Raw genomic sequence first — 11602 nt, forward strand, 5'->3', positions numbered from 1 at the left:
ATAATAATAATAATAATAATAATAATAATAATAATAATAATAATAATAATAATAATAATAATAATAATAATAATAATAATAATAATAATAATAATAATAATAATAATAATAATAATAATAATAATAATAATAATAATAATAATAATAATAATAATAATAATAATAATAATAATAATAATAATAATAATAATAATAATAATAATAATAATAATAATAATAATAATAAAACAACAATAATAATAATAATAATAATAATAATAATAATAATAATAATAATAATAATAATAATAATAATAATAATAATAATAATAATAATAATAATAATAGTAATAATAATAATAATAATAATAATAATAATAATAATAATAATAATAATAATAATAATAATAATAATAATAATAATAATAATAATAATAATAATAATAATAATAATAATAATAATAATAATAATAATAATAATAATAATAATAATAATAATGATAATAATAGTAATAAAGATAATGATGACAATGATGATGATAATAATGATGACGATGATAATAATGATAATGATAATACACTGAGTTAACCCTTTCGCTGCGGCACCCTTCCGAGACTGCCGACAAGCTTAATTGTGCGGTATTGGTTTTGATTCGTTTTAATATTCTCTCTCTCTCTCTCTCTCTCTCTCTCTCTCTCTCTCTCTCTCTCTCTCTCTCTCTCTCTCTCTCTCTCTCTCTCTCTCTTTACTTCATTACTTATGACAAATGTATATTTTTGTCACACACAGAAATGTCTAAAACTAAAGATAATGGGAAATTCAGTGGTTTAGCTGATTAAAAAGCCTCGACTGGTAATTTAAAAGCCACCCCGTACAGAAGGCGAAGACCACGGCCGGTGTTTACTATGACGTCACGACCCAAAACATTGCAATCTCTGGAGCCGCTCGCCGGTGTCGTGTTCGCCTAACTAGCCCCATAAAACACCCAAGAAGAAGGTGTTCGGGTGCCTGTGCCGCGCTGCCAGGTGAGGGAAATTGCTTGACGGTGAGTGAGGTGAAGCCCAATAAGCCATGCAACCTCACATCATACAATAATTGGCCAGGAGAAAGTCGGGAAGTCTCTTGTGAATTTGTGTCTGTGTCAGTGATTATGTAACGGCGCCATATAAGTTTGTAGAATATTCAACGCCTTCTAGAGTATCCAATGGGCAAAATATACCTTTCCCGGACGCTAGATCAATTAGTGACACCCCTCCCCCCCCCCCAATAGTCGTTTTAATGCTCTGACAACTATTTAAACTTATGTAACCCAATATTAACCCTCTCGCGCACCGTGACGCCAATGACGTGTAAAAAGTTTTGGTATAGTTCTAGTGTTTGCCCATACTCCCCCTCCCCCCCCATACAAGCCTGGGGACCTGGTGGGAACACGGGGTTTCAGGTGGGGGACACGAAATCCGTCGCAATCACGTAATTTTTTAGTGTGGGGGGGGGGGGATAAAAACTAGGTCTTGGGAAATTCCCTAAATTTAGGGATTTTTCCTCCAACTGCCACTAAAATAAATAAGCGTTTACAACGAATTTAGTGTTTCCTTTACAGAAACCACGCACTCACTGGATCCCCAAGCTTGTTATGGGAGAGAAGCGTAGTGAACCCACCAAACAATGCTCACCTCACCATCTGGCACGGCGCCGGAGGCCATCTGTGCTCACATAAACCGCCTACACCACACTCATGCCCTCTCTCTAGTATGTTGTCACCACATCACAAGGTTTCTGTCCTCCAAGTAGAGTCCGTTGCACCAAACACAGTGTATCTTCATTGTTTATCATTAACACAAGCAAAACCACCGGCTAGCCGTGATCCATCCAACGCCGCGTCTTAAACAGTACTGCGGGTTCTAGAGTAGTGAAGGCTCTCGAACCTCCTGCCCATGCTGTTCGAACACGTGAATCCTGACTGACTGCATTTTGAATCTGCTTCACGGGTTTGTATTCCCAGTATACAAGGTGATTGTGGATATTGACTCCGCGCCTCCAAAATACGATAATACGCCTCCATATATCATAGTTAAAAAACAAAATACTTAAAAGTAAAGAAGCCAAATTAATCCCCTTCCACCAACGATCTTGGGGGACCTGCGGGAAGTCGGGGTATTTGGGTGGGGGAGCATATTTAAACTACTCCAACTGAACTTTGCTTTGAACTGAGCTTTGCCTCCCTCGACCCCTCTGCTAAAGTACCCTGACCGAACTTTACGACCTAACAGCTAACTGAGGGACATTGAACACAAGTAACCTGCGTTCGAACCTGCTTCACGTGTTCGTACGTGATACCAAACTTGCTTCACGGGTTTGTACGTGATACCAAACCTGCTTCACGTGTTCGTACGTGCTACCAGTAAGTAAATACATAGTCGAATATGACAGTTGCAAGATTCCTATGACGTAAATTACTTACCATTTAGATGTTTCATTATGAACGGGGGGCTTCGCCCCCCTCGAAACCCCCAGGGGTATGGAGAGTGAGTGAAATTGCGTGGTTTCTGTATGTTGTAAAAAAACCTGGAATGTATGAAATTTCCCTACATCTAAGTAAATGTAAGGAATTTCCCTACATCTAGGGTATTTTTCAACCCCCCATAACTGAAAAACTATGCATTTGTGACACATTTCATGTTTACCACCGCAATTCCCCCCAGTCTCAATGGCCCCCTAGGCAATTTTGGTTGCGAGGGGTGAGTATGGGCAAACACTAGCATAATACCAAAGTTTTGGGGCCAAAGTCCACCGTGACGCCATTGGCGTCAATTTGAACAAAAATATTTACATTTAAATAGTTATATTCACTCCAAATCGCGTCATTTTTTGTTTGAGGGTAAGTTTCCTCGCCCTCTCCGAAATGAACTAATTGGCAACACTCCGTGTGCACAGATTTGAGCGTGGTTGAGAAAACAAAGACAGTTTCTGGTCACTCTCATCAGTCAATCTGCACGTCTTGCTGCTGTGGGCCTGCGCGCGCCCATGCCGCCCACCGCATAACAGTGATAATAGTATTATATAGTGCAATACAATGATTCAATTGGGTGTAATTTGTATTCTTTTCTCTTTACAGGCAGTAGTGTATTATATTTTGTGAATTACGTAAGCAAATGAAAGACGGACTTTTTTCAATACTTTTACTTTTACTAATTGTCCGATTGGAGATTTGAAGGAACCATAAGAATCCTGATAAAATTCTGCTATTATAAATACATCTACCTTGAAAAGTTGACACACAAAGTTTTTAGTTATGGAGGTGGGAACATGACCTAAGTAGAAAATTTGTTTATGCGCACTTTATTCCATGTCCGTAAATGGGCCTTTGATTTACTATTATTATTTCTTTATTGATTCATGAAAAACTGGAACAAATCAGGAAGCCATTGATATATTATGTATAATGATAAATGCAGGTTTGGGGGAAGAAAGTAGCTGAGAAACAAAAAATTTCGACGCGCTAAAAAACTGCCTCGACCAGCGAGAGACCCGATGTTTGAAATGCATGTGGAAAAGAAAACTTAGTGAAACTTATGGTGCGCGAGAGGGTTAAGCGGCCTCATCAAACTAAACAGACCCCTGAAGCCCACGGAATGTATAGAGACAACTTCTCAAATGTCAAACAAATAGATATTGTATGAGAGACCTGATCAAGCTATTTCAGAGATACAGAGGTTATTTATTTCTTGGCAAAGTATGTTGCTTTTTCATGTGGAGATAATTAAAGGGTAAATTTTCAGAATGTCACCTGTGGGACGCTGTTGGAGGAAAGTATTTTTTTCTGGTAGTTTTCGGTGTTATGAAATAATCTAACTTTGTGAAAAATCATTAAATCACTAAATAATTGACTTTTCAATGGCTGTTGTGCACCCACCGCCATAGTCGCAAAATAGCTTGCAGAGAGAGGTTCAACTTACTTACTGTTTCTATATTTCACTCACTGCTCACAAAGATCATAAGTGGACAAACTAGAATAAAACCAGGCAAATTAATAATTTTCCTGCTGTGTATTCCTTCAGTGTGCATGCGTGGTGGACAGCAGAGTGACATTTCTGCGAGGAGGTATTTCTTGCAACACCGGCCCTCATAGTGGACAGCCCCCGCCGTTGCCCTGTCCCGCTTTGTGAGCATATTTCCGCCGCCCCACACCACTTGCTGAATAAATTTAAACTAACCAAACCTATCGGGGGGGCTTCATCCCCCTTGATCCCCCCTCCTATTTGTGATGGAAAAGCAATCTGGCAGTGTGTTGTATGGACACAAAATACTTCATATAGCATAAGGTGTTCTTTGCTGTGAGACGGGTGACATTCTAGAATAATACCAATTAAAGGCCAGAAACACCCTCAGTTCAGTCACATCTGGTATAAATATCAATCGAAGCAGTCAGTCAATGTCTGAGGTCCATACATGCTGCAAGCTTTGCCAGTGAAAAACAAGGCTGGCACTATGGTACGGTACGGTTGAAATTTTGATAAAAAGTACGGTACGGAATTATGGTACGATATTTTTCCTAACGTACGGTACGATATGATATAGGATTATAGGTACAGAAAATTTTGCATAATTCCGAACCGTACCATACCACAGGCTTAAAACAAGTGATCTTAGGATTTTTTTTTTTTTTTTTTTTTTTTTTTTTTTACTTTCTTGCCCATTAGTGCCTGATAGGCTATATTTAGGAGGCCTGATACATGTATAGCCACTTTGTAAATGTGCCTTTTCAAATTTATTGATGTACCTTGACCCAGTAACAGGGACGGGCCAAATTTGTGCCATGATATAACCCCCCTAAAATAGATGAAACATAATCTGATCACAAATGCTTTGATATATATATTATGAAATGGTTTGTGTGAGGGGTGATTTTTTCTCATTTTTCTCGCTTGGAGGGACCATTAAGAAACATGATCCCCGCTGCTACCAGGTTAATTATTTTTTCACATTTTTTTATGTATGTATATATATTTTCCTGATGGTACGATACTGATACAGAATTACGGTACAGTATTTTTACCGTACTCTACGGTACGGAAAAATAGCTGGGGGTATGGTACGAAATTATGGTACGGGATTTTTTCAGGTACTGAGTACTGTTAAAAATTCCGTACTGTACTGTACTGCCAGCCTTCGTGAGGAACCATAACTCCTCATCTGCTAGAAAAAGACATTAAGGACACCTAACTGTAGCATAAAAACTTGCAAGAGGAAACTGGACCTGTTTCTGCACAGGATACCTGATGAACTCTCTACCCTACATATGTGCATTCCAAGGAGAGCAGAGAGTAACTCCCTGACCAACTGAGATAAGGTAAAGTGGGAGCATGTGTGTTAGATGCATGTGGTGGCAGTGCTCATCCTCGGCCCATTGCTCTTTAAGCCTGTGGTGGGAGAAAACACATTAACCTGACACAGGGCCAGTGTAACATCCAGGTGATAACAGTTTATTTTCCTCAAATACCCATTTATCAACTATCCTGAAAGGAACGATGAACAGTGGATGAGCTGCATGCCAATTGCCCAGGCCAGGATTTGAACCCAGACCCGTAGATTCATAATTAGGGATGCTAACCACTGCTGACTCACTCCTTGACCAACTGAGCTTACCTAATAATAAATGTATGTTTGAGTTTGCCCAAAAACATTTGCCCTGCCTGGTTTTGAATGAGCTGATTGAAGGAGCATTTACAGCTTCCTCAGTAAATGAGTTCCAGTCATTTACAACTCTGATGCTGAAAGAATTTGCTCTGATCAAAGTTCTCCAGTGTATTCTTTTCCCAACTTTACATGTGTTGGATCTAGTGCTTGTTTCACTATACTACATTTTACTGATACAGGAGTGGAGCATCATGAAGGGATGGTGGACTATCATGTTGACTGGTAATCAAGAAACCATTTTGCACTACAAGTCAAGACAGACCATAAAACAGCTACTAAAGTGCTAGAACAAATTTGATAATAGATTAGTATTAAGTGATGATAGGTTACAATCCTTATCAGCAGTAGGTTTCTATTTTGAAATTATAGGCTACGCAGCAGTGTTAGGTTACTCTCTTTTAGGTTAAGTTGCTGTTCAGTAAGATTATAAATGGATCTCTAGGTTGAATTGGACTATCTGAGGTCAAGACAGCCCCAAGTGCAATTTCTGTGATAAATTTGCACCAATGCTTTTTCTAGCAGTTTTCCAGCGATAACAACAATGTCCACTTGAAAAGCATAATACTTTACTGAGGGTGGTTTGTGTCTGAAATAGGCTATTCAGATACTAAACAATTCCCCCATTCAGCATTTCTTGACATAGTACGGTAATGTACTAGTCAATTTTGACTCGGATTCAGTAAAGGAGGATCTGTTAACTGAGCTGTGCTTGGTGAATAAGATCGATCACCTAATTATTTTCCGAGTAGCTCAGCAAAATAAGTCAATATGTAACACTCATTATCAACTTTATGTTGATGTTTTTTGGATCAACTTTAGGGAGTCTACTTTGACATGAATCCTGCTTTTACTATTACTGTTCAAAGGGCTTCAGTCTGTGCTTCAATCAAACATGACAATGCCTTGTGGGGTCAACATTTTCATGAATAGAAATGGCAACCAAACTTGACCTAACCTAATTAGAAAAACAAACCTAACCCAAAATTAAGCCTTTCCTCTTTAATGCCCTTAACCACCTTAACATAAAATCTACAATATAAAAAGCTCCACACTATATTTTTCATATGAATTTTGATTAGAAAGATATAGAATCTCACATAATTCACTTGTCTACTTGTGTTTGTAGAATGGTACACCTTAATGCTAAGTATTATGTGATAAACAAAGATTCAAACTAGTTTGACATTTGAATGACTAATTCCCATAGCTTTTTATTCACATCCACTTTTTTGAAATCTCAATATCTCATTTCTTGGTATATTTCTGTGGGTCTAAAAATATATAATATTAATTTTTGATGTTCATATTATTTCTAAAGTTATTTTTCAGACTTATGAGCTTGCATTTCATTATTTTCCAGGCAAATGAACGTGCCTTGACATGAGCATGCACTGAGATATTTTTTTCCTATTTAGTGAAGATGGCTCGCCACAGTAAAGTACAACTGGAAGTCCTTCGTCTGTACAAACAGTGTCTCCGGGCAGCTGAGAAAAAACCTGGTTTCTATACAAATGTTCAATATGAGTTTAGAAAAAATTCCACCATTCCTAAAACAGAAATATTGCGCATAGAGCACCTGATGAGACAGGGAGCGCGCAAACTTAAAATGATGCAAGATCCATTTGTCAGCGGCATGGGTCGCTTCGAGAAGTGAAAATTATAGCCTGGTGTTAAAGTAATTTTTGTAGCAGAAAACAGAACTTGTCAGAACTAAAAGACTGAACATTCAGTGACTTGGAAACCAATTGATCAAATTCTTTCTGCCTAGTGAGAATGGGGGGCAAGGTAGTTTATGTCCAAAAGCTGGGACGCATGGCATTCCAGCCAGCATGGGAGCTCCAGAAGAGGGTGGCAGCACAGGTGATGGATAATGTTCGGAGCAACAGGGAACCCGGACACAGCCTGTTGCTGTTGGAACATGACCCAGGTGAGGCAGCTATGACCTCAGAAGGCCTAGCATAATTTAACTTTTATGAAAGTTTCTCATCAATTCACAGATGCAGAGAAGTGACAAGTTTGCCCACACAAGGCAGCTCTTATAAACCCATTACCACTTGTAACCATTTGTATTAATTACATCTCTGCTAAGGATTTTATTTATCCATCATTCAGTTTGAAAAGTAGCTCTATATTCTTGAATCTAAAATATTCTATTGAATACAAATGTTCGAAATTTATTTACAGTAGGACTACATGTGTATTGGAGATCAATGATATTCATCAATTGTAATATGTAAAAATATGCTATTCATCATTCATCATTTCATAGACGCCTGCTCTTAGGAGCTCCCACCAGGGGATGGCCATGGCAGAAGAGCTTCCAACTTTCTCTATCCAGACACTCCCTCCTTGCCTGCTCAAAGTTTCTCAAAGATCTTTCCCCCCTCTCCCCAACATACTCTTGCGCCCTATCCCTTCATTTCACTGGAGGTCGTCCTCTAGCATTCCCTCCCTCTATTTCACTCACATACACCCTTCTGGTCATCTTACTCTCCTCCATTCGCTCCATGTGGCCAAACCACTTTAAGGTCTGTCGCTTCACTTCCACCACTCCACACTTCTTCCCTTCACCTGTGACACATTCCAAAATGCTCGTACACACTTTCATTACTCATTCCATCCATTCTACTCACACCACAAGCACTCCTCAAATAACTCATTTCCACTGCCTGCACTCTAGACCTCTTGACTTTCATTCCAGGCCCACTTTTCACTTGCATATGTGAGGGTTGGTACTATTATTGTATTTCTCAAATCCCTCTTTACTTTCATGCTCACACTTCTGCCATTCATGATTTGTCCCAAAGACCTTACCACCCTTCTTCCTTGCAATGCCCTTTCTCTTATCTCTCCCTCCATGCCACCATGCTTACACATAACTGATCCAAGGTACTTAAACTCATTGACCTCCTCCATTTCTTCACCATTCAAAATTATTTTGCATTCTTTTTCATATTCAATTCCCGCTCTATATGGGCATACAAAATCTACAACCTCACTTCTGCTTCGCTCACAAACCATCACTTTACTCTTGTTGACATTTACTTTCAGCTTTCTCCTATTACAGACACTATCAAAAACAGTGACCAAATTTTGTAGGTCACTTTCATTTTCTGCAATGAGCACTGTGTCATCAGCAAACAGTATTGAATTCAGTACCCGCTTCCTTCCCTCATCGAACAGTCTTACTCCAACTTCTCCAACTTTGCCCTTCATTTCTCTAATGACACCATCCATATAAATATTGAATAACCATGGTGACATGATGCACTCTTGTCTTAAGCCCACTTTTATCTCAAAATGTTCACTTGTTTCTCTAGTAATTTTGACACATGCAGATGCATCCTCATAGAAAGACTTTATTGCACTAAGCAGTTTTCCTCCCACACCATAAATCTTTAAAACATCCCACAATGCAATCCAATCGACTCTGTCATAAGCTTTTTCCAAATCCATGAAGGCAGCGTATAGTTTCTTTCCTTTTGCTATTATTTTTTCTAGTACTATCCTGAAGGCAAATATCTGATCCACACATCCCCTTCCCTTCCTGAAGCCTCCTTGTTCTTCACTGATTTTCTTTTCTGTAAGTCTTTGCACCCTCTCTATTATGACTTTTCCATATACCTTTCCAGGTATACTCAGGAGACTTATACCTCTATAGCTCCCACATTCCCCTCTCCTACCCTTCCCCTTGTAAACTGGGACAATGATGGCTTTCGTCCAGTCTGCTGGCACCACCCCCCCTCCCATGCTACTTCACATATCTTGACCATCCATTTCACGACTTCATCTCCTCCACACTTCAACATTTCTGCTGTGATTCCATCAATTCCTGCTGCCTTTCCATTTTTTAATTTATGGTTGTATATAGTAATATTTTTCCACGTGCACTATAATGAGCCCCATTACAGTGTACACAACAGGTCTTCGTGAAGGTGGTTACACGCCAGAAGTAGAGGCAAAACTGCGACAGGCTGGGGCGGACTTTTACCGTACTAATCGTGGTGGGCTCATTACCTTCCATGGGCCGGGCCAGCTGACGGCATACCCAATACTCCACCTCAGGTCCTTCAGTCCTGGCATCAAATGGTAGGCATATAGAGCTCCTTTTCTCTCTCCATGTATAGTGAATAATTAACATTTCCAATGCTGCCTCATACAAATATTTAATGATGGAGGTCTACTGTTTCAGAAGGGCAGCTATTTTGTTAAAAGTTGATGTATGAAGGTGTAGGCTCACAAAACCTAACCTGCAGGTATGTGTGTGCTTTGGAGCGCACAGTGATACGCACACTGAGGATGGTGGGGATCAGCGCACACACCTCTCCTCATACTGGTGTATGGGTGGGAGACAACAAAATATGTGCATTAGGTATGAACCGGTGATGTATTTTAAGAAAGTTCATACTTTTGATATTTTCATATTCATATTTATATTTTCAATAAGTTTTGTTTCTTTAAGATGCCATGTGCAGTTTGTTCAGCACAAATTTAATTTATGAACATTTGTAATAGTAATAACCATCCATAACCTAACAACCATTTTTTACACAAGTAACACCACACTACTTAGATGCACGAGGCTTGTCACTTTCTTATGTTTAGGAGGCCATGAGTTCACACATCATTTGCCAGATGCTGGTTTGTCATGGTGCATACACTACATATGCTCAAAGAATGGTACAGTAAACACAATAAAGGTGTTTGAAGCAGCTACAACTATTGCATTCTCTATCTGGCATTGTTAGTTTCAGATATATTTATAGTACTCATTGTATGCTAAACTTTAAGTAAATAGTGGTTGCACCATAACAAGCTAGTGTCTAATAAAGGACAGCGTGAACACACATATGCTCCTAAACATCAGAAGGAACTCACAAGCCTCGAGACAACAACATGTAGTGTTTGGGTGCTCTGCTCACGGGGATGAACCGGCTGCCACAAAACACTCAGGGAAAGCACATCATGCACCATACATAATTATGCTGAAACTAAATAAGATACTAAGGCTAGCTGTTTTTTGTTTGACTTTATTTGTAAAATATGTTTCATAACTTTTTATTCATTGTTATTGTATATTTTTATGCATTCTAGGAATGCAACTGCACCTGTTATCATTATTTCTTATGAAAATATTTTACTCAGTTTACATAAAATCAAATTTATCTAACCTTTCCATGAACATAAGTCCACATAAAATTTAACGGACTGAACTTATTTTCAGCTGTAGCAGCTATGTGTAATCTTTCCAACGATATTTATAGGTATTTTTTTAGAGAAATCATAAACATTTCTTACACCCTGAAATATATTTAGGTAAGTAATGAAAATGTCTTTTTGCCAAGATATTTTTGGATAAGTATTAAATATGTCATTAGCACATTATGGACGTCATAAAAATATTCATTGGCCCACAGGTCTGCAAGGTCGCCATGTCACCACCCATGGGCTCAGCCTCAACTGCAACACAGACCTCCGGTGGTTTGATAACATTGTCCCGTGTGGCATCCCCGACAAAGGAGTAACAAGTGTCACTCAAGAACTTGGGAGGGAGGTGACTGTACAAGAAATGGAGCCAATCTTCCTTAAAGCATTTTCAGAAATTTTTGAATGCATTTACAAAAGCTCAGCTAGATGATCACAGGGAAGTTCAAGATGTGTCATCCCTTGATGCAAAACAGCTACATCAATTAGCAGAGGTTAGGTATACAGTTTCCTATCTTGCTCTATAATGGATTGTGTGCAAGTACAAGTCAATTTTCAGGTAATACAAATATTAAGAAAATTATGACAGCTAATCAAAGGCTTCATTGCAGTCATGTAAATAAATTATGTTTGTGTTTCATTTGTTTGCTTAGCACATTCCTCATATTGATAATAAAATACAGGTCATGAAACAGCTTCATAAACATGAAGAGGTGGCTA

At 38.5% G+C, this 11602-nt stretch overlaps 1 protein-coding gene across 3 annotated transcripts; it reads left to right on the plus strand.

Moving 5' to 3' along the window:
- Positions 1-878: 878 nt before the first annotated feature.
- Positions 879-11519, plus strand: LOC126998401 (putative lipoyltransferase 2, mitochondrial). Of its 3 annotated transcripts, none has more exons than XM_050860035.1 (6): positions 879-1005; positions 5103-5330; positions 7446-7604; positions 9589-9766; positions 9934-10049; positions 11095-11519. In XM_050860035.1, the coding sequence occupies exons 3-6, from the start codon at positions 7451-7453 to the stop codon at positions 11313-11315; spliced, it is 669 nt and encodes a 222-aa protein (XP_050715992.1). In that variant the 5' UTR covers positions 879-1005; positions 5103-5330; positions 7446-7450; the 3' UTR covers positions 11316-11519. The 3 variants fall into 3 exon arrangements, with proteins under 3 accessions (XP_050715992.1, XP_050715993.1, XP_050715994.1); XM_050860036.1 differs by having other exon boundaries at positions 885-1025; XM_050860037.1 differs by lacking the exon at positions 5103-5330 and having other exon boundaries at positions 988-1005.
- Positions 11520-11602: the final 83 nt, after the last annotated feature.

Source organism: Eriocheir sinensis, chromosome 14 (assembly GCF_024679095.1).
Source record: "Eriocheir sinensis breed Jianghai 21 chromosome 14, ASM2467909v1, whole genome shotgun sequence".
Taxonomy (NCBI): Eukaryota; Metazoa; Arthropoda; class Malacostraca; order Decapoda; family Varunidae; genus Eriocheir; species Eriocheir sinensis.

What these genes read in the sequence shown, in the direction of transcription:
- LOC126998401 (XM_050860035.1), top strand. Translation starts at nt 7,451, where the DNA reads ATGGGGGGCAAGGTAGTTTATGTCCAAAAGCTGGGACGCATGGCATTC. An exon ending in TTCAGTCCTGGCATCAAATG is followed by an intron (nt 9,767 to 9,933) that starts GTAGGCATATAG and finishes CCTAACCTGCAG; the next exon opens with GTATGTGTGTGCTTTGGAGC. An exon ending in CAACAAAATATGTGCATTAG is followed by an intron (nt 10,050 to 11,094) that starts GTATGAACCGGT and finishes ATTGGCCCACAG; the next exon opens with GTCTGCAAGGTCGCCATGTC.